This window comes from Danio aesculapii, chromosome 15 (assembly GCF_903798145.1).
Source record: "Danio aesculapii chromosome 15, fDanAes4.1, whole genome shotgun sequence".
NCBI classification, from domain to species: domain Eukaryota; kingdom Metazoa; phylum Chordata; class Actinopteri; order Cypriniformes; family Danionidae; genus Danio; species Danio aesculapii.
Window position 1 is genome coordinate 41,501,306 of NC_079449.1, and position 23,845 is coordinate 41,525,150.

General features: G+C 37.4%; 1 protein-coding gene across 1 annotated transcript in view; it reads left to right on the forward strand.

Moving 5' to 3' along the window:
• Positions 1 to 23,845, forward strand: part of atm (ATM serine/threonine kinase) — a 155,958-nt gene that overhangs the window by 59,584 nt on the left and 72,529 nt on the right. Inside the window, exons 21-28 of the mRNA XM_056474506.1 lie at positions 2,413 to 2,543; positions 2,653 to 2,767; positions 5,512 to 5,682; positions 5,770 to 5,945; positions 9,528 to 9,771; positions 13,562 to 13,671; positions 18,575 to 18,701; positions 18,796 to 18,995. Of these exons, the coding sequence (XP_056330481.1) occupies positions 2,413 to 2,543; positions 2,653 to 2,767; positions 5,512 to 5,682; positions 5,770 to 5,945; positions 9,528 to 9,771; positions 13,562 to 13,671; positions 18,575 to 18,701; positions 18,796 to 18,995 (1,274 nt within the window). The remainder of the gene's footprint in view (positions 1 to 2,412; positions 2,544 to 2,652; positions 2,768 to 5,511; positions 5,683 to 5,769; positions 5,946 to 9,527; positions 9,772 to 13,561; positions 13,672 to 18,574; positions 18,702 to 18,795; positions 18,996 to 23,845) is intronic.

Here is a 23,845-nt window from a genome sequence, read left to right on the forward strand (position 1 = left end):
TGAGAGCAGAAAGAAGTATGAAATGCTCTGAAATATCCTGGTGGATGGCTGCATTGACTTAGCACTTGATGAAGGACAGCACACTAATGCCACCCGAGATCATGACATCCCACATTTGTAAAAATGTGGCCTTGGACTTCAAGCAACTTGGGTTAATGGCCAGTACTTTCAGCAGTGGCCATATGTGGGTTACCATATTGTGAAGGGTATCAATGATTGTTTTCAGTAACAAAACAAAACCACAACAACACAAAAACTTCTTTAAATATTACATTTGGTTGCAGTGATTGTAGAATCTAAGAAAGTTTCCCTTTTTTGAATGACATTGCAAAAAAAAGAACCTGTCCATGCTATTCTATTATTGTAAAATGTGCCTGTATTTCTAGTATAATAGGATAAGGATGCACCGAGTTTTCAGCTGCCTAAAGCTATTGGATGCTATGTTCAGCATGTTGGTTTCATTCTTTCTCCAGTTGTGGTCACTGCGTGGTGTTTCACACCAGATGCTGAAAACACTGCACTGTTTGCAGAAACGGCTTGCTTCAGTCAAGGGTTGTTTGTTGCTATTCTAACCAAAGTGCAAGAGCAGTGTAGCGCAATATTGACTAGCTTGCGCACGGCACGACGGTAGTTCAAAATAGCTCAATATTCTGCTCTGTGGATATTACATTCAAGTACACTCATTTTACTGTCAATAATATTTTTTTTTTTGCCATGTTTCTTTATTTTTAAATCAGTATAATTTAAGTTATTGAGTCACATTTAAAAAGTCTTACAAAACTACTTCACATTATTGATTAAAATAAAAAAGAATTATTCAAAGAAATGAATTTTGTTTTGGGTATAAATACAGATTTCTCTTTGGGGCGACCCCTGTAATTTGCTGTAGTAACAGCAGCATCATTCAGGACGTCATTCATGGATGTGATTGTACCTAAGAATTACAGAATTCCCCATTTTCTTATGTCTATGGGATGCGCTGTGTGTGGTTCTCTGCAAGTCATCTGTTCTTTCTGTCAGTGCTACAACCAATTGAATTTTGATAGAGTCTGGTTAATTTAACTCTGTTAAACCTTACAAGGGAAACAAAAAGTCATTTAGAAAAAATAAAGGTAATCAGTTTGCCAAAATATGTAATGAGTACAATACAGTAACGATTGAAAGATGTGCAAATAAACATTACTCAAACGGAGGATGTATCATATAGGATTTTTTCATGCTGCTTAGCTACTCTCTATTGAACACTAATGTGCCTGTTCTAAATTGCATGTTTTTATGTCCTCATATCAATGTGTCTCATCCACTAATAATTGCGTATGTTTTTCGTATTTATGCGCATATTTGACCTTTTCACAGAAACTTTCCGCCTAATTCACAACACATGCATACACACCTGAGTTGGATCTTAAACTCCTTCTTCTGTTAGTGAATTTGAATTGTCCTTAGGAAGATAAGTAATTTACATAATACACACCCACAACAGCTGCAATTTAGGTGCCAATGAAGAGAATGCACGATCCCCCATAGATTTTAGCAATTAAAAGCACAACCGACATGCAGTAGTGTAGGGGATTAAAAGCTCGAACAAATACTGCAGTGCTAGACCATTTAAGCCTTTATAAGTTAGAATAAATATTTTATAATGAATATGAAAGCTGACAGAATGCCAGCCGGTCACTCTTTGTTTTGATTGTCCATTTGTTGAATTGAATTTACAGTGCAACTAATTCTCATTAGATTATAAGTAGACTGTTAGGGTTAGTGTAAGTTGGTATGTACTTGCAAAGTTTTTTATAGTCAGTTAAATGTCTGTTGGATGCCTGTATCAACAGATATTAAGCAGACAGTCTACTAATACTCAAATGGACCATCAAAATAAAGTGTTACCACCCAGCCAATTTTTCCAAAACAGGTGTTATGTGCTCCTTTGCACTGGTCCTAATCATAATTCTAGCCGCAGAATGTTGCACCAATAATATCTTGTTTAAGGTATCTTTTGGAACTCTAGCTAACAAAGAGTTAGACGATATGAGAAAACACAAAGATGTTGATTATTTTTTCAGCAATGGACAATAAGCTGCATGGGACATGTTTCTCAGATGAAAATAGATGACTTGAGTTGCGAACATGAAGGCCAAATGTAAGGTTGGCATCAAATATCACATCCAGATTTAGAATCAGTTTTAGTATGAAACTTTTGATGAATCATGATTTATTCGTGAAAACGTCTGTACGCAAATTTCACACAGATTTCTCTTTACGTATGGTTAGTGAACGAGACCCAGTGACTTAGACTCTGAAACAAAGACTGGCAATACTCCTTCTAAGATAGATTTGCTTATCTGCTGCCGTGCTCATGAGATTTGTGTGATCTAGCTGCTTCACCTGTTAGTTTATGCTTTAATTTTCAAGGCGGACCCCTGCTGTAAGTGGGCGGTGCTAACACTGAGGGAGGAGGAGCTTCCAGTCTCTGCCGTTCTTTCGTCTCTTTTAGCAGATTCCCATCAACATGTGTGTATGCTGACAGCACTGTCTGTGGAGAGGTGAGCTCTACTTACTGAAATCACTTTCTCTTCATATTATTATAGCTATTGTAACCTTGTTCGGTTGAAACTCATCTTCTATCATTCATGAAAAACTCTTAAATTCTAGCTTGTTCCTTAAAAAAGGACTCCATAGCAGTAGGAAGATGATGCTTCCTCTGAAGAATCAGCAGACGGCCTTTGAGAATGTTTACCTCAAGGCTCAGGAAGGAATTGGGCGGCAGGTAAAACTTTGAACCTTTTTAGTCTTCAAATTAAGCAAAAATGTTCACATACAGCCTTGATAACAATGATTGCAATAATTTCACTTTGATATACTACAAAAAAGCTTGGAAATACTCAGTTTTGGATGACACAGCGCCACACAAAATTGTTTTCAGTTCAGGTTCAATGCCACTGCAAATATTTTAAAAATTACATATTAAATCATTTTACAAATGTCTAAATATTAAAGTAATTGGGTCATTTATTATCACAGAAAAAGGAAGGATTGCATTTTAAAGGTGTCCTTGTTACAGTGCAATTACAAAAATAGGCACTTAGTTATGTGAATTGTAATCATTTGTAATGAATTGCAAAATTATATAACGTGGTATAAGGAAACTGTACAATTTTTTTATCAAAGATTTTGGTTGTATGATTATAGTCTTATTATTATAGAGCTTATATTATTGTCAAGAGTTCCCACTTAGATATGCTGATAAGTTTTGGCATGCTGTCCTAGGAGAGAACCTTGAGCTCGGAGATATTTGAGGGCTCCCAGGGCTCCCGCCCAGTCAATAAGCATATCAGGAGATCCGAGATCAGGTAGGTCTCGAGAGCTCCCCCTTTAAAAAAGGGAGGAAAAGGAGGAGATGGGGTGGAAGGAGGGATTCTTCCAAATGAAGTTAGAGCAGTAGGGAGAAAATGATCCATTTATAGTAAACTAGGATCACTCTGATTGGATTATTACTGATTACAGATGAGCGGCCAGTCGTGCTCAATCATATCACGTGCTCCTCTCGAAATTAGTTTATGAAACTTCACATAGAGGAATAATCACGATTTTTACGGTTATCACGATTATTCTGCATTTATAAATTTCAAAACACTACTAATTTAGAAAATCACATGAAAACTCTGTCATTTATTGCTGCTCAGTAACCAATGAATAAAGCACAATATAATAATAAAAAACAAACAATAGTCCATTGTCAACAATAGACATTACACCGTAATAATATATACATATAATAACGAGCCACGGTCGACCCGAGCTTAAACAAACCTTGATGAACAGCCACAAAGCCAAGAAGAAGTGCAGAATCTACCCTGTGCGCCGTTGTTGTTTACAAGGCCGTCTAAAGCGCGTGCGGTTTCACTCGTGTACACGTCTATATTTGAAATAACTAACTTCTTGAGCTGATGATAATAACATGCGCGATTATTGAAGTGCTTCTGATGTCTGATCCTTTCAGAAAGTGACCAACGCAAGAGTGAAGCATGAAAAAACAAAGGAGACGCCCTTTGAAAGCTTTTTTCAGCTAAAGATGAACAAACTGCCATGTTTAACTAGTATCATGAGGAGGACAAAATACACATTTTCTGTTTTTAGTTTATTGAGGATATATTTAGCACAGAATAACTGAAGATTCACTTGTGAGTGCAGTTAAATAGTTTATTGCTAAAAGGTTGTAAAATATAAGATAATATGTTCCAAAAGTAGATACAAATATATAGCCTATATAGTCAAACTACACTTTAAATCATGAAGATAAGATTAAAAGGCTTACTTTGTTAAACAAAATGTAAATAAAATATATTGTTGCTATTTTGATTATTATATCATTAAATTAATGTTAATTTAATGCTTCTTTCACAGATATTAAATATATATATATATTTTTTTCTTGCACATTAATCCAGTTTCTTGCGCATTAATTCAGCATATTAGAATTATTTCTAAATGATATAGTTGATGTAAGTATTTTAAGCTCCTTTTATGGAATGCATGCTAAAACTTGTATCCACGCTTCGTTTGCCGACCCCAGGGGGTTAAGTAAACACTGTATGAATGGGTTTTAAAACCACAGCGGTTCGAACTGTAGTTCTGCCGAATGACTAAAAAGTTATCAGTATTGACGGTAAAAAACCTGTACATTCTAGTCAAACCATTCTTCTGCAATCTTATACCAAAAACAGAAATAAGGACAGTATTAATAGCTATAAATGTGGGAGAGCGCTGATATTATGTGATTGTATTGTATAGCAGTATGGAACAGTTAAGTGTTGATGTTAAATCAAAAGTAATTCACAAATACTTGAAAATGAAATGATTTAATGATAATAATTTGCTATTGTTACAACTGAATTAATTACAAAATAACTGCATAAAATGATGAGATATGAAATGATCAAACATATGATATAAATTGTACCCAGCTTAAATGTAAAATTAAAGTTACCAGAGGTAGAAGGAGAGACACAGGGGGAGGGAGAGAGAGACAAAGAGAGCAGGCCCAGAAGTTAGCCTGATTGCAGTAGAGTCAGAGGAGGAGAGGAGCAGAGCAGGAAAGCAGGCCAGGAAAAGAGGCAGAGCAGCGTTTTACCACCTATTTTGTATCTTTCTTGACCATGCGACTAAATCCCAAATGCTGAGACATTCAAACTGACCAATCAACATGTGACCACATCGTAAAACCCCCAAAGTCCACAGACCAGGCTCTGATCTTATCAGTATCTGCCTTTGGACTCAGTATGGACCTTCTTTGGTGAAAGACATGTTTTTCCATATAAACAAATGCATATGATAATTTTCATTCCTACAACACATCAAATTAAAAGGCACAAAGGTACAAGCAGTCTAACAAATAAATCAATAAAAAGATTTCAAGTAAACCAGCCTAAAGTAAATGATATAGTATTTAATGACATGAAATCCAAACGAAACATTTATAAGTAGTCATGGTGTTGAAATGAAATTTTACAGAAGAATTGTCCATCAGAAGACTTACCCGACGAGACCTTTAATCGGCGGGCAACTTTGCTCAAAAGTATCTCAATGGTGATGTCCTGTAGCCCTGTGTGTGAGAAGCAAGCCCTGTTTGCACTGTTTCAGTCCTATAAGGAGAATGGCATTGATGAACAGCTTATCAAAAAGGTCAAATTTAAATACAAGATATTCAACATTAAATACTGTACAGTGTTGTTTACACCATTTAAAGTTTTCCTGTGGTGGCCTCTGCAGGTTCTGAGAGGTATATCTAAGTCTCTTGGAAACAGGGACCATAAGAGTTTAATTAATTCACACCTGTATTACCTGGTGGCTGAATGGCTGAACCAAAAACAGTCCGATTCCAGTTACACACTACAGTCCTTCCCTTACGCACTGCTGGACTGCTGCAGTCTGGAAGAGTTCTTCAGGTAATTTTCTTCTTTACATTTCTGAATTGTTCATAAGTACAAATCTCACAACAAACCTTCTGGTCGTATACATATATACACCTCAGCCCCCTGAGGTGAAGAAGGCATGGAGGTAGTGGTTTTTATATATATGTAGAAAGTAATCATTTTTGTAACATTTTAATCCTTTAATTTTTGTTTCAAATGTAGAGATATTTGTGTATTGCTGTACATCCTGTGTGTATTAAGCAATGTGTAAGTGTTTTGGACCCGCATAGGCGCATAACTAATGTTCTCTTTAAATTACAAAAACTCTGCACCATTTACTTTAGAGCAGCTTTTAGGTGGTCAATGGTGCGGTCTATTTCAGTTGCCTCAAAATAGCAACAATGCGCAATAATGCGCCTTACCACACCTTCTTTTCAGACCAGCACGCCCATGAGTCCACAAAGTGGCACAAATGGATTTGCTATTTAATGGCCCGTTTCCACTGAGTGGTACGGTACGGTTCGGTTTGGTTTGGTACGCTTTTATAGCCGTTTCTACTGTCAAAAAGCGTACCGAACCGTACCGTACCACTTTTTCGGCACCCTTTCGAAAGGGTACCTAACACGAGAAAGGGTATCAAAAGTCGGAGCCACACGCGCAGCTGAACGCTATTGGTTTACAGAGATACGTCATTCGCTTACGCAACAAGCCAGAATGTAAACAAAAAACCCGCCATGTTTGAAAAACACAGCGAGAGATTATAGCGGAATTATAAATACATATAATAACGAGCCATGGTCGACCCGGGCTCAAACAAACCTTGTCGTCGTCTTGATAAACAGCCATAAAGCCATGGAGTAGAGCAGATTTACCCTGTGCCGCGTAGTTTTTTACGAGGCAGTCTGAGGCGCGAGCGGTTTCGCTTTCTTCCTTGCGCTCACGCGCGTTTAACATTATATCTGAAATAACAAACTTCTTGAGCTGATGATAATAACCTGCGCTTGATTATTGACGTGCTTTTGAACCCCGATCCTGTCAGACACTGACAAACCGCGAGAGTGAAGCGTGAAGAAACAAAGGAGAAGCAGGGAAAAAAGGAGCACATTCTTTTTTCAGCAAACGTGAACAAAATGCCATGTTTAACTATTATTGTTATCACCTTTTGGACTAATATGTACGCAGAATGATGGAATTGTTCTCTAACAGAGGCTACATGTGCTGCTGAAGATTATAGACACAGATGAGAGGTTTACACTGACTAGGCTATATATTTTGTTGTTTTTGAACCTAAATACGGACGAAATGTCTGTTGTGTGTGTTCTTCTGTAGTTGGTAACATATCGGAGACTGTAAGGGGCTGTATGTGTTTATATATGTTCATTTATTTATTTATTTAATATAATTACAGACGTTACAGTAGGCTGTTTCGCACTGTCATTGATCTGCAGTTATAATCAACTCATGTTCATTGAAAATTAGTAATAAACATTTCTACACAAGTATTTATGTGTATGAAGCATCTGTTTTGTGAGAAGTGCTTTTTATATGATATGTAAGTGACCCGTACAGCTTTATTGTAGACATTTCCTCGAGCGAGAATGACGTCGACTGAAACTTTCTGTCATACACCACGCCCACCAAAAGGGTACCCTTGTTAGTGGAAACGCAAGTCTGATAAAGGTGACCCGTACCAAACCGAACCGTACTGTACCGTACCAGTCAGTGGAAACGAGCCATAAAGCAGGGGTTTTCAAACTCTTAGGACACACCCAAGTTTGGCAAATTTCACTCGTGCCCCCCCTCAACACCTCTCCCGCGAGCCAAAATTATAATGCATGTTTAACCATCATTCACTTATTACTTGCTGCGTTTAAAGTGCATAGCATTAATTACATTGAAACATAAATATACAGCCTACCTGATTCAGTGTGATGGCTGAGCTTGTTTTTGTGAGGACAACATGGTTGCATTCCTGACACCACTAACCGTAAATCATCTTTCACTGTCAATAAGCGTGAGCCATAGCATACTTGCTTTTAATGTACGCACATACAGAAAATCCAAGTTCACAGAACCCTTACGATGTGGTTAAGTCGATCATTGAGTCCGTTTACATGGGCAACAATACCTTAAATTGATTTTAATACGATTAAGACAATACTCTAATTAAGACTCACCATGTAAACAGCGATTTTTGTTTATTTATTTATTTTTATTTATTTATTTGTTTTTTATTTTATTATAATTTTTATTATTTTTTTTTTTTTTAATTATTTTAATCCAAACTTAACAGAAATGGAATTAAGACGTGGAGTATGAATATATGCCTATTAGTGGCATTATTGAAGTGAACACCGCTATTAAACTATTACCGTCATGTAGGACTTTTCGCCATATTTTCCGACAAGATCCACACATGCGGCTGTCAGTAAAGGACCTCACGGCGTATGCACACAGACACACACACACACACACACACACGAAATGCAGAAGTTTTTTCTTTCCCTTTGGTCTACATTATTAAATTCCATAACACTTTCACCAGTCCTTACTCATTTGCATCTAATACCCCAGTTTGTCACAGGGGCATAAATGAAATGTTCATGAGTGAAGGTTAAACTGCTGAACTGCAGTTAAAGTCACCCAAAATTACAGGAAACTCTTACATGAAAGCACTTCACGTAAACTCCTTAATTATATTATCGTATATTAAGGCAAATAACTGCCTTACTGATGTCCATGTAAACATAGTCAGTATGTCTTCAAAGTTGGTGAAAGATCCAGAAGGGCATGCTGATTTGATTCAGAATGGCACTTGTTTGTCAGACGGCTCACCGGTTTCATTTACCGTCATTCATTTTAAAAAGCACCCGGTCCATTTTATTTGCATATATTTACTTGAACGCATAAACTCTATATGTGCCTGCTAGTTAGATGTGGAGCTAACAATCAGATTCACTCTAGTGAGCACATTAAAATCGTCATCTTAATTTACTTGAGTGCACGCCTCAATGTCTTGCGCCCCCTTTAATAGGTTCTGGCAGTTTGAACACCCCTGATATAAAGACGTGGTGCGAAATATGAAAATGACAGTTGCACTGGTCTGAAAATAGCAACAAATCACGCCATACACACCTTGCACCTTGTGAGTGTATGATAGGGCTCTTTGTCTTAAGTCTACCATTCTTTTTAATTTTATATTTTGTTACCTTGTAAGGTTTTAAAATGTGAGAATTAGGTTGGCTGTACTGCTCAGACAACTTGCAGATATGTAAAAACAACATGAGAATGAATCGAGATAAATCATGATTTTTTTGGGGGGAAAAAAATATCATATCATTTTTTTTGCCATATTGTGCACCCCTAAGTGCATAGAAATGAAAGATTCAGACACATTGGAGCTGTAATAGCTTACCAATACTGTAGTTTTGGTTAGATAATAATTAAAACAAAGGCATAAAGGTTGATGAAAAGCAATGGAAAAATTATTTAAAAAAAAGACAGAATATGAGCATGCAAGGTTCCTGCCCAACTGAGATCAGTGCATACAAATCAGATGTGTTTTTAATGTTATTGTGCAGTTATTATCCTGTAATTATGTTTTACAATTCTTAGGTCATCCTATCATGTGCTGATCCCACACCTGGTCTTCCTGAATGACTTTGAGGGGGTTAAATCCATTGGAGAGCACCTGGATCAGGACTGGAAACAGCTGCTGGCTAACTGCTTCCCCAAGATCATGGTGAACATCCTGCCTCACTTTGCTCTTGCTGGACAAGACACACATGTGGCGCAGCAGAGGGAGAAAGCACACAGAGTATATGATATACTGAAGAACAGCAACTGCTTGGGAAAACAGGTGAGGGAATCGATTTTAGTATGACAGACTACCTTGCAGTTAACACTTTCTGTGAAATATAAGTGTATTGTATATAAGCGTATTCTCAATGAGTTAAAATGCGTTCTATTATGTGATGTATCATCTCGTTAATAATCATAAAAAATAGTAATACTTGTAATCATACAATAATTTTATCGAATAAATGATGTATTCCATAATTTGTTATGTTCTGTTTCCTAAATTTCACACTTTAAGTTATTTCTGTTGAACAAAAAAAGAAGATATTTTGAATAATGATGGAAATCTGTAATCATTGACATACACAGTATTCGTTTTTCCTATTATTTGTTTTCTATTATGGAAGTCAATAGTTACCCATTTCTAATTTTCTTCAAAATATCTTATATATAACAGAAAAAAATGAACTTTATCTCATAAAGGTTTGGAACCACTTGAGGGAAAGTGAATAAAGAGTAAATTACATTTTTTGTGTGAACAATCCCTTTAAGTGTAAGTGTAGTAATTATATATAAAAAGAAGCAACAGATTATAAGGTAATGAACACTGTAAATTTGATATAGGAGTTTTATAACACAATTTTATGTGCATCTTATTGTTTTGTGCATTTAAGTTCCCTAATCTATGTTTTATTTATATACTGTTATTTATACATTTATACATTGCAACCTATTGCTCTTTTTTTGTGATATATATATATATATATATATATATATATATATATATATATATATATATATATATATATATATATGTATGTATATATATATATGTATATATATATATATATATATATATATATATATATATATATATATATATATATATATATATATATATATATATATATATATATATATATATATATAAATACATAATGTATATAATTTATGCAATGTATGCTTATATTAAATATTATAATTATGTTTTTTTTATTTAACAACGTTTTATTAGAGTGATTTAAAGGGATCATGCATGCTTTATAATGCATTAAGAATACCTTTATAAAGCACTATAAACATAAGCTTCATAGAAAGTGTAACCTAATTATTTATATAAAGTGGGTACGGAAAGTATTCAGACCCCCTTAAAATTTTCACTCTGTTAAATTGCAGCCATTTGCTAAAATCGTTTGTTCATTTTTTTTCCTCACTAATGTACACACAGCACCCCATATTCACAGAAAAAGATTTTTTAAAAAAAAGAAAAACTGAAATAACACATGGTCCTAAGTATTCAGACCCTTTGCTTAGTTTTTAGTAGAAGCCCCCTTTTTATCTAATACAGCCATGAGTCTTATTTTGGGAAAGATGCAACAAGTTTTTCACACCTGGATTTGGGGATCCTCTGCCATTCCTTCTAGCAGATCCTCTCCAGTTCTGTCAGCTTGGATGGTAAATGTTGGTGGACAGCCATTTTTAGGTCTCTACATAGATACTCAATTGGGTTTAAGCCAGGGCTCTGGCTGGGTCTTTCAAGAACAGTTACAGGGTTGTTGTAAAGCCATTCCTTCGTAATTTTAGCTGTGTGCTTATTGCCATTGTCTTTTTGGAAGGTAAACATTCAGCCCTGTCTGAAGTCCTGAGCACTCTGGAGAAGGCTTTCATCCAGGATATCCCTGTGCTTGACCACATTCATTTTTCACTCAATTGCAACCAGTCGTCCTGTCCCTATAGCTGAAAAACATCCCCATAGCATGATGCTGCCACCACCATGCTTCACTGTCGGGACTGCATTGGAGAGGTGATGAGCAATGCCTGGTTTTCTCGACACATAATGCTTTATATTAAGGCCAAAATGTTCCATCTTGGTGTCATCAGACCAGAGAATCTTATTTCTCACCATCCTGGAGTCATTTTTTAGCAAACTTCATGCAGGCTTTGTGTCGGTCCACTCTGCCATAAAGCTCCGACTGGTGGAGGGCTGCAGTGACGGTTGACTTTCTACAACGTTCACCCGACTGCATCTGAGGAGCTCAACCACAGTGATCTTTGGGTTCTTCTTTACCGCTCTCACACAGGCTATTCTCCCCCTGTAGCTCAGTTTGGTCAGACGGTCAGCTCTAGGAAGGTTTCTGGTTGTCCCAAACATCTTCCATTTAAGGATTATGGAGGCTCTCAGGCACCTTAAGTGCAGCAGAAATGTTTTTATAACCTTGACCAGATCTGTGCCTTGCCACAATTCTGTCTCTGAGCTCTTCAAGCAGTTCCTTTGACCTCATAATTCTCATTTGCTCTGACATGCATTGTGAGTGTGTGTGTGTGTGGCTTTTCTCATCAAGGCCAATCAGTATAATCAAACAGCTGGACTCAAATGAAGGTGTAGAACCATCTCAAGGATGATCAGAAGAAATGGACAGTACCTGAGTTAAATATACGAGTGTCACAGCAAAGGGTCTGAATCAAGCGGCAACCTCCCGCTCTCCCTCGGGAAGCCAATACGGAAGTAACTGAAACTGCAATTCATCAAAATTCCACTAGTCCTGGCTCCATAATAGAGCAAATTGCAATTGAGCCCACTGTAAGAATGGCCAACTTTACAGCAGAAAAAAAGGTGTTTACAGCCTGGTACAAAGAACGATTTTGGGTCATATAGCTATTATTACCCTCCATGACAACTGTGAGGGGGGTGATTTTTTTTTATAACTCATCCATTTCCTTTATATTAGGTTATGTCAAGTTTGCATAATTAAGGGCGTGGCCACTTGAGTGACAGCTAGGTCTCGCTGGTCGCCGTCACTTCACCTCAGCTGAATCCGGCAGATTAGCCACTGATCTCGGCATATTCATCGTATTTTTCTTTAGTTTTATGTGGCTTTACACAGTCAGCTGCCTTTTGGACTTATTTCTTAGAATTATCAGATGATATGGGATGTTGTGTGCATTTAATTGTGCTCACAAATCATTCACGTGGCCTCCGTTTCCCATGTGAGTAAAGTTATATACTTGTACACCATCTCTATAATTGTATTTGTTTTATTTAAGATCATTTATCATTAATATTTTTATCTTTAGACCCATAAAGCACTCCAGAATGTGACAGATTGATTAGCTGTAGGCTCTAGAACAGTCATCTGAAGCGTTATCATACAGTGTTATGCTGGAGTTCATCAATAGTCTTGCATTTACTAACACAGACTATAATTGAAGTGTTTGGAAGTAATTCGCGTTGTCCTCCTGTTGAAAAACGTCATAACAACAATGCTTAGTGGCTCAATGTATTACTACAGTGTTTTTGAAAGTCTAAACACTTTATTGATATAGTGTACAGCCAAGCACATGTGGTCAGAACACAAAAGAGTCGCGGGTAATAAAGTATCAAGCGTTTCTCCCAAAGTAAAGTCTGTCTACCAGGTCTAAGCAAAGTGCCAGCAGGTGTCTGTAGTTCCGCTCACTCTCCGCCTCTTTGCCCTTGTTTGGTATCCCGCCGTGGGTGCGATGACGCGCGAACAAAATGGCGACAGTTGGCCGTGCCTACTTGTAGCTTCTTTTGCAGTGTTCAGAAACCTATGGGTGACGTCACGGATACTACGTCCATATATTTTACCGTCTATGGTCTGAATACTTAGAACCATGTGATATTTCAGTTTTTCTTTTTTAATAAATCTGAAAAAAATGTCAACCATTGTGTGTCTTTCTGTCAATGTAGGGTGCTGTGTTTTTAGCAAATGGCTGCAATATAACAAAGAGGGAAAAATTTAAGGGGGTCTGAATACTTTCCGTACCCAATGTACATACTTGAAATCATGAAATGCATTAAATTATTTTCTTTTTTTTTTGTTGTCCTTCAGCAAATTGACAGTTTAATTCGGAACAACCTGGCTGACATTGTGGTGGAGCTTTTAATGACACTCTATGAGACAGCAGGTGAAGATAGAGGAGACCTCCAGAAATTTACTGGGTATGTGTAATGTAAATATAAATACAATATCCAGATTCTTTCAGGAATTTTACAGGATTGATACCCTGTAAAGGAAACCTGTATACTCACTCCAGAAATTCCAGTTATTATAATTCAGACACTCCACATTTACTTTTGTGTTTCCAATAGGACAGTGATCTCCAACATTATTTCATATGATAACTATTTTTTTAAACCAGGCTCAGACTACAGGAGTTGTAAAATCCTAACTGATAATGAAATCTGGTTACAGCATGAGGAGACTCTTTGGCGGTTTTCTTACCTCAAATCTTAAATGTGCACACATAACAAAATATGAAAACAGCACACACTGCAAAATACTATTAAGAACATGGTGCCCGATGGAGCACATCACCTGATCGCAGAATAACTCGCTTTATCAATAATAATTATTTATAATTATAGGCTACTGATATTTGACCAACCGCCACTACGTGCAAAACACCACATCTGCTATGTTCAAAAGCAATTGCTTTGGTCAAAGCAAAATTATTACCTTTTGCACATATAATAAGCCAAGTATAGTGTAGAAAAGATATAATTTACTGAATGCAATGGTTTGAAGCGGTGGTGTAGTCCTTACTATACGTACGTATACTCAGTATGCTTACTTTTTTCCATGAACTGTTTGGGTATTACTGAGGATCAATAATTGCATATACCCTCAGTAGCTTCACTTATTTTTTATCTTAAACTTCCCTAATTTTAGTGTATTTTTTTAAATTCTTACTTAAACATGTATATTTTTCTTTGTTTTCCCCAAAAGGATCTGTTCCTTATCCGCCCTAAAATGAAAATCCTAAAATCGCCCCTGTAAAACACAGGATTTCACATTTGTCGTAATCGTGCCTACCGCTACAGGGAACGACACTATATATAACACTAAAAATGATGAGGCAAAGACTACTCATAAATCGCGTAACAATATGTGATGTAACTACTAGTATATAATAGCGACAACAGAAGACAGACCCCTAATAGTTTGGTTTAAAACAAGCATTCACTCAAAACTAATGGCTGACTGATGTTTAAAGTAACCTGTTAAATATAAAGTAATAAGCCAGTAAAGAAAGTAAGTTAAAAAGCTGTCTTTCCATGTATGCACAGGCTCTATTGAGTTAACTTAAATAAAAATTAACTAAATTGTTGTAACTATCTTGATTGACTCTTTTTTCATTATTAAAATGATTATATAAGCTACATACAGTTAATCGCCGAGGCTGCTGGGGGGGGGGGGGGGGGGGGGGACTATTAGCTAAAAATAAATCATTAAATAGGATTACACTATTAGCATCTCCCTTTAAAACAAACAAATAAATAAAAAAATCTTTTTAAATGTGTAGTTTTCCCAAAAAAAGAAAATTGTCATAATTTACTCGACCTTTACTTGACCTACATTGACAACATTGACATAGTATTTGCTTTTCCTTTCGTTGTGGAAGTTTATAGTTACAAGTAACTGATGTAAAAAAAATATATATAAATATAATATATATTTATAGTAATATATATATATTAATAAAAAAAAAAAATATATATATATATAGCTGATGAATCAAAGAAACGTTTACTTACGTCGTTTCTTTGCCTACTTTCATTTAAAAATTGGGTCGGGTGTAATAGTACACCACCACTGGTTTGTAGTTATCTCTCTATGTAAAAAAATATTATCTTATAGCCTACTCTTTTTCGATTTATGGGACTGTACACTACCTGACAAAAGTCTTGTCACCTATACAAGTTTTAGTAACAACAAATAATAACTTCTAGTTGATCATTTGGTGTCAGAAAAGGCTCATATGAAATGCAAAGGCCTCTAGATTACGCTTATTTTACCAAAATAAAATATGATCATTCTTTGGACTCATCTTCAATGCTCCTCCTTCATCTTACCCCAGACATGCTTAATAATGTTAATGTCAGGAGCGCTATCCTGCTGAGGAATTTTCCCTGTCCTGTGGTTTGTAATGTAATGGGCAGCACAAATGTCTCGATACTTCAGGCTGTTGCCATCCACTCTGCAGATCTCTCGCACACCCTATACTGAATGTAACCCCAAACCATGATTTTTCCTTCTCCAAACTTGACGGATTTATATATAGAAATGGGATCGACAACAAGACTTTTGTCAGGTAGTGTGTAGATGTAGATTGTCAGGTAGTGTGTAGATGTAGGGCTAATCATTTTTAGATTGAACAAATTCTATATCCATCACAGAAATAAAAATACTAAAAACAGTTTAAAATGTTTAATCACTTTGGTTTATGGAGATAACTGGCAACATTTTACCCGGCTACATAAATATATGCACACCAGTATAAGAACAACGTTAAATCTGGCTAATAAAAATGGATAATTCAAGCTTAATAAAACATGATGTAGCCTATATTTATTTATTAAAACCAACACGATTCTTCCCAGTTCTTCCCAGTTCTCCCAGGCTTTGGTGATGCGGAATAGGGTGGAACAGCTGTGATCCTGTAAAAAATCCTGAATATCAAAGAGTTTGATATGATTGGGGAGGCAAGGTGCGAGAGACTGTCGTTAAATGGCTCACATTACCAGATGATCGACAAGATTTCATCTCCGATTCTCAGGAGGTGAAAATCGGCATAAATTTGGCTAAAACTCCTGTAGTCTGAGCCCGGCTTTAGATATGAAAGTGGCCGCCAAGAACTAATAATATCACAATGCTTAGTTAATTAAATCTTTTAAATAGTCATTAAAAAAAGAAAATAAGCAAAAATCCAAACTGTTACACATCCCAAATAATGTATATGTTGTTCTTTTGATGTTGAAAAGAACAGTATAAAAAAATACTACACTTTTGTTCTTGCTTTGCTTAATAATATACTGTAGTTGTCAACACTAGCATCTGTGCAATTAATTGAAAAACAATTTCAGTTCTTCAATTGACCCTTCGCTAAGCCAAACCCAAATCCGCCACCCACCAACCGTGGCTTAGCAACCGTAGCTACGCGCAGGGGCTCTGTCAAGCTTTCGAGCGAGGGAAACAAGCCAAAGCTTTGTGCATATGGATTGTGCAAATCTGATACCCGTTATCCTAAAAGTTTGGACGGGGTGGTGGAGTTTTTTCCCCTTTTCAAAACCTAAAACTCAAGAGGAGAAATGCCAGCGTGAATCAAGCTCTGTGAGGAGTGCTAAAGGGGCGGAGTTAAGTTGGTTTTGTTTTGATATTCCTGACACATTCAGGGACCGACGGCTATAACTCACACACCTCTTACCCTCAACAGATCTAAACTGTGTTTCCTACAAAAACACAAAGCAGGTTCTGTTTCCCAGCGGTCTTTTTCTTTTTTCCCACTCAATATTATAAGCACTGCTCCATTTAAGCCCTCGCCATAGTAGTCATATAATAGCAATCATATTTCCATCTGTTCCAAGATTCGAATATTTGAAATTACATATCAACCAAACAAAACCGAGATGTGATCACAATCTGAGCACTTGTGAGCAATATACTTCACCCGCAGCTGTTTTTCAGTAATTTATCACCCTCATGTTCCATGTCAGAGCTACAATTCACTGATGTTTTCGTCTGTCTTTTGGAGATTTAGTCACTGGTGACGGCGTTATACCGAGTCAGTGTGTGCTTTTTTATTTAGTGTCTGATTAATATTTGCTGGTAGGGAAAATCTATTTATTCACTTCTTCTATAAATACTTTGATTTGCATTTCATATATTTATTTCTTCCACTTAACTTCAAATTACAATAGGAACAGGATAAAGAGCACACAAACATGTTGACATTAATAGGTAACTTACTGTACATTGTTATGGGTCAATATTGCTAATATTCGGCACAAATCCATCAATTTCCCCTTTCTGGCTGTTCTTTCTATGAGTGAATTATGTCGAAGCACTGTCCATGCGTGTTTTCTCGTCGGTTAGTAACGTTATATTTCATCGCACAATTAATCTATCAGGCTTTTTGGCTAAAAAAGGAGAAGTTATTATTAGATAACTTATTATTACTAGATTATTTTTAAATGTCACCTCTCCTGCTGTGCATGAAATAAGCTGTTGAATGGTCAGCATATGAGGCGGCTAGGCTAACCTAGCTTCAATTTTGATTGAATTATTCTCTAATCGGTTGTCTATTATGTTGTGAATATACCCCGGTAATGTATACTGCAGTCCTTTTTTGTCTGGCTTTCTCAGATATCTCACCTGTTTGACAAAAATAACTAATTATATCCCTGGTAATGTCTGACACCGGCGCATACACATTGTAATAGACGTGCCAGGCACGAAAGCTTGACAGGCGTAGCAACAGTAACTATGGAGGGTGGGGCTTAGTGAAGGGTCATTTGACACATTTCACTATCTAAATGAGCCACTCATGCATTTTTGTGGTCATATGGCCCACTCATGTAATTGTGTTAAATGATCTAGATTACAACGATGACCAAACTTTTCTTGATTATTATTTTTGCCAAACTCGCAGCATCAGTAAACACATAACTTTAGTTGTATAAATGTGTAATTTACTGTAAGTAGAAGCGTTTACACAAGTTTATTTAATTTGAAATAGTCAAACATTAATCACGATGATATCTTCACTAAACTCTTAGGGTGGTGTTTGGTTTGGATGTTACTTTGTTTTTAGTTTGGAGAATGACTAGAGTAAGCGAAATCGTCTCTCTCTAAATATCGAGTGTATTGTTAATGACCTTTTTTTAATTGTGACTGAAGGTTCAATTCCCAATTAATTGTTATTGTATATAAAATACTGTTCAGTATATTCCTTAGCATGATATACTGAATACATTGAATTTGTATTTCAATACATTGAGGTAAAGCCATCACTTCATCTGAATCTAATGCAATTTCACAAGCAAGCTCTATTTTTGTAATCAGAGAGCTGGATCCTGCGCCAAACCCGCCATTCTTCAGCTCATATGTGATCAAAGCCACACTGGATTACCTGAGCAAATGTCACAGTGCCAACCACAAATCTCTGGTCGCCATCCTGTCCAAGACTCCAGTGAGCCTACCTCTTTCATAATCACATAATCATAATTAAATATCTAGCAAGTCAATGACTGCTTTGGTGCAAATCTGTGTTCTGTATGTTTCAGATGTCCATTCAGAGAATTCTGGTAGCAGTCTGTCAGAAGGCCGATGAGACCAGCAATGCCTACGAGAGGCACCGCATACTGATGATGTACCATTTATTTGTCAGCCTACTGCTCAAGGAGGTGAAGGATGGGCTTGGTGGAGCCTGGGCATTTGTGCTGCGTGACATCATCTATACGCTCATTCACCACATCAACAGCAGGTCTGCTGGCACTTTTTAGCACTCTTTAGGTTGTGTTTATGCAGAGTTCACAATTTTCAAAGGCTTCGCATCTTAAGGCTGAATTATACTGTGATGAGTTTTGCTGGTATGGTCCGTTTCTTCATGGGTATATTGTTTGCAACAGAAATACCTGTAAAGCTAGCTCACTGCACAATCATGCCTGTTGTGATAGTTGATATATTGAATTATTGCGTGATATATGAAAATGAGGGTGGTTAATTTTAGAGGCATAATATATTGTCTATTTTATATTAAGAAATTGAAGAGGATGATGATGATTAGGCCACATAATATAACAAGCTAAGTTTTTTGTCATAGGCGCTGCATTCTGCTTTCTGTAGAAGGCAGGGCTTATGCAGCATCTCCATGCACACTGCGTGCGCTCACACATAGAGTGCGAGAGAGAGTGGATAGTGGAGGTGAAGAAGGCAAAACGCGAACCCACTGATTAATGTTTAGGTACTACAGTTAGGATAAACAAGTTGTGATGGACTTGGTTTCAAAGTCACAGTCTTCAGCTCCGGTGTGGGAACATTTTGTCTTTAGGACGAATGAAAAAGGAGAGCCTGTTAATGTAAACTAGCTGATATGATAAGGCAACACCACTAACCTTAAATCACTCCTAAACATAACCACCCCACCCATTTTTTCAACATGGGAACAACTACCGCAGTTGGTACTGGAGAGTGGTCTTCCAGACAGTTAACTGTAATGGATGTATTTACCTGCCAGTGCAAATATAAACAGGACAGCGCGAAATGGCACACATTAACAAACAGGTACCATTATTTAGCTAAAGAGATGTAGCTGTTAAACACGCTAGAAAAACTAAAGCTGCATTTACACTGCAGATATGATGGCCAATTCTGATTTTGTGACTGTATCCAATTTTTTGATGACCTGCTTACATCATCTTTTAAAAGTGACTCGTATCCGATCGTCTGCATTTACACAGCAAAGGCGCAATGATCAGGAAAAAAAGAACGGGCGCTGACTAACAGCTGATAATTAAAGAGTGCTCTTTTCTCTGTTGAGCGGACATTGCGCTCTCTCGCTCTTGTTAACATGCTTAAATACCTGTGCTATATGACAATATCATAGCTGTTTAAGTCTTCGTGTATCAGATTTAAGGTTTGGGACTCTGCTGAAGTCTGTTCTGAAAAGAAAGTGTCAGACTTGACGTCATTCGCTACGGGTTTTAATGACGCGCGACTCGCATTGACAGGTGAAAATCCAATCTACCTGCTTACACTGATCCGATTCATATTGGATAAATTTCCACATATGAACAAGGCCTGAATCTGATTTAAGTAAATCGCAATCCATGTGATTTGTTCCTGCTTACACGTACATGGACCATATCTGATCTGTGCCACATGGGAGAAAAAAATCGGAATTGAGTCACTTGAACAGTGCAGTGTAAATGCAGCCTAAATCTTTAACAAACAGTCCTGTCTTGGAATCTTACTGATTGTTAAAAAAATGGCGCCTGAGATGCTTCAAAAGTCAATTTTTAACATACACTTTTTTCATTTACATCTACTATTTATTATTATCCCTCTTATCCCTGCCCACACTCGTCAACGGTACAAGGCTGACAAATCACAGAACTTGCGATATGTGTCATCACGACGTGTAGTTAATTTTTTGAGAAGTGTGTCAGGGTTGGCGTCAGCCATGGCCAAGGGTGAGTAGCTGCTAATTTGTAATGGTAATGCAAAGGCTATGCCAGACTATCCAGGTGCACTTGACGCAGAAGTATAAATCAGTCGTTAATTTTTTAACACTGCATAATAGGGCTGGGTGATTAAAGAAATTGATATCGCAAATTTGGATGAACAAAACTGTGATTGTGGTGCACATACTTTGTAGTAAATCTCCTTCTAAGTCTAGAGCAGAGATACCCAAAATAGGGCCTCGGGCCAAAGTTGGCCAATGGTAACCTTTGATTTGGGCCACCGTCGCATCTGAAAAGAGAGAAAAGAGATAGGAAGGTGGAATGGGAAGGTGGTTTTGGTGAATACCTTTGACAGAGATTGTGATTTTGAATGTAACGTAACCTTTTGTTTGTTTGTTTTATTGCTAATCAACAAAAAATCCAACTGAAATTGAATGTTTCAATTAAATGATTGTAAATTAAATCAGACTTTTGTTTGGACAAACAAAGTTTGGGCACCCCTGGTATAGAGGCTGCTTTCACGGAAACCCAAGATACTGTACTAATAAGCACAAGGAAAATCCCCTGAGGCAAATAGTGGTTGCTGAATAAACAGAAGATTTTACTGCTTTTATTGATTCAGCATGACTAATAAACACATGACCATGGAATAGTCTCCCTGAAGGATTTATTTCAAGCTCGACTGTAGTTATGTATTTTGGAGTAAAAACATTCACTGTTCACAGTTTTACTGTGTCTGCTGCTTATCCTTGTCGTGGGGGCAACAGTCTCAGCAGGGGCATACCAAGATTTTCCTAGGCAAGCAAAGGCATAGTTCCTCCAGTATGTCCTGGGTCCTGGGTTGTTCTCTGGGTCTTCCTCTCAGTGGAACAAGACCAGGATGCATCCTAAACAGTTGGCCGAACCACCTCAATTGTCTTCTCTTGATTTGGAGGAGCAGTGGCTCTGCTTCAAGTTCCTCCCGAATGACAGAGCTCCTCACCCTATCCTAGAGGATGCACGCTGCCACTCTGTGAAAGAAGCTCATTTAAGCCGCTTGTATGCAAGATCTTGTACTTTCGGTCATGACCCAAATCTCATGATCACAGTTGTGAGTAGCAACATAGATAGCTTTACCTTTTGGCTCAGCTACTTCTTCAACACAACAGACTGGTACAAAGGTTCTTCTTTGGCTCTCGGCGAAGGCGGGTCTCACTTTTTTCCTCTCCCTCCCATATTTCTCCTGGTTGGCTCCTTTTGTCTTGTCTTATTCTATATCTGAAGCTCTCATTGCCCTGCTCTCCAAACAAATAAAGAATTATGGATTTGATCAACTGGCCTCTGAACACAATTGACACCATCTTCTCAATGAGAAGTGTGGGTTCGGGGGAACCCAACTGTCCTGCAGGGACATTTGCAGCTGGAAACATGATGGATGGGTAGGAGAAGTGACTGCATCATGCGCCTGATCGCTCTGTCCCTGGAGGATATTGAAGATATCTTACTATTCGGAACTTTGATAACAAAATTTCTGCTGATGGGCTTAGGTGGGGCCCTGGGGTATCGACGATTGATAAAAGAAATCAGTGCGGCTCAAAACCCCACCAAGCTGCCCGGCTGGATTGAAACGGTGGTGAGCAGGGTTGTTAGTACTCAGACTGTGGCTTTAGCCAGCAAATTGGAAAACATCGGGGAGAAACTATTGGCTTTGCAATGAGATTTGGTCAGACCTGGAGACCAGTGACGGACATTAGATATCTGTGAAATTGGCAGATATTGACCCAAATTGAGAATTGCTGCTGCCGCTGCACGATCCATCTGTTAATCTCACATTCCATTCATTCCTCACTCATGAACTAAACCCCAAGATACTTGAATTCCTTCCCTTGGGCAAGGCCTCCTCTCCTACATGAAAATGGCAAGCCATCGTTTTCCAGTTGAGCACAATTTCCTTGAACTTGGAGGTGCTAATTATCGTCCCTGCCACATCACACTTGGCAGCAAACAATGCGCACTGAAGGTCCTGGTCTGATGGAGCCAACAGGACAACATTATCTGCAAATAGTAAAGATGAAACCAGAACCCCTCTGGCCCAAGGCTGCGCCTAGAACTTCTGTCCATAAAAATAATGAACAGTGTATAATGTTTTGTTTTCGACTGAATAACCAATGCACAAGCTGTAAAGACAGGCATCAGTAGCTCATTTTTAAATAGAGAATTGTTTCCTAAGTTTCATATATTGACTTTGATTTTTTTTGATTGGATTGGAAACTAAAGTGACAAAAACATGTCTTTTAAACATGTTAAAAGCATTATTATGTGCTCCTAACAAGGTATCTCTTTAGTATTGGGACCAATTCCCACATATAAGGGATAGTTTTTCCCAAACTGAAAATTCTGTCATCATTTACTCACCCTTCACTTTTAACAAAGCTGTTTGAATTTCTTATTTTTGTTTGAACAAATATATTTTAAAGTATGTTGGAAATCTGTAACCACCATACCTGCCAACACTCCTGTATTTCCCTGGGGGTCTCCCGTATTTCAGACCCATCTCCCGTTTTGTTCTGTCTCCCGGAATTTAACACCCCCAGATCACTGACATTGGTGTAATGTCCAATCGCAGCGAGCGGCTGCCTGTGAAACCTGGTGCATAACCACATCCCCCCTTCGGCCTCTGCCTCAACTCCCCACCCCACCCCATAGAAAAAATGTGTTTTTCTATGGAAGTCAATGGCTACCCATTTCTAACTTTCTTAAAAATATCTTCTTATGTGTTAAACACAAAAAAGAAACTGATAAAGGTTTGGAACTATTTGAGTGTAAATAAACATAGAGTGAACGATCTCTTTTTACTAATTGTGTTTGCGTTGGCTGTTTACTAGTACTTACTAATGCCATCCTGCTTGAACATATTCTAAATCCTTTAAGCCAGTTTAAAATAGTATAATGAAATAGTGTCCTAAAACAGACCTAATAAAGACATTTAAAAGATCATTGCACTCAGAAGACATTTCCAGACCATACAGTTTTTAATACTTGCAGATGTCCATGTGCTTTCTGGGATGTTCTGTGAAGTATTGTGAGACAAACTTGGACACCTGCAAAGTAGAAACCCCTTATTTTGTAGTTGCTAGGTAGTTTAAAATGATCGAGGTCTTGTCTTTTGTTG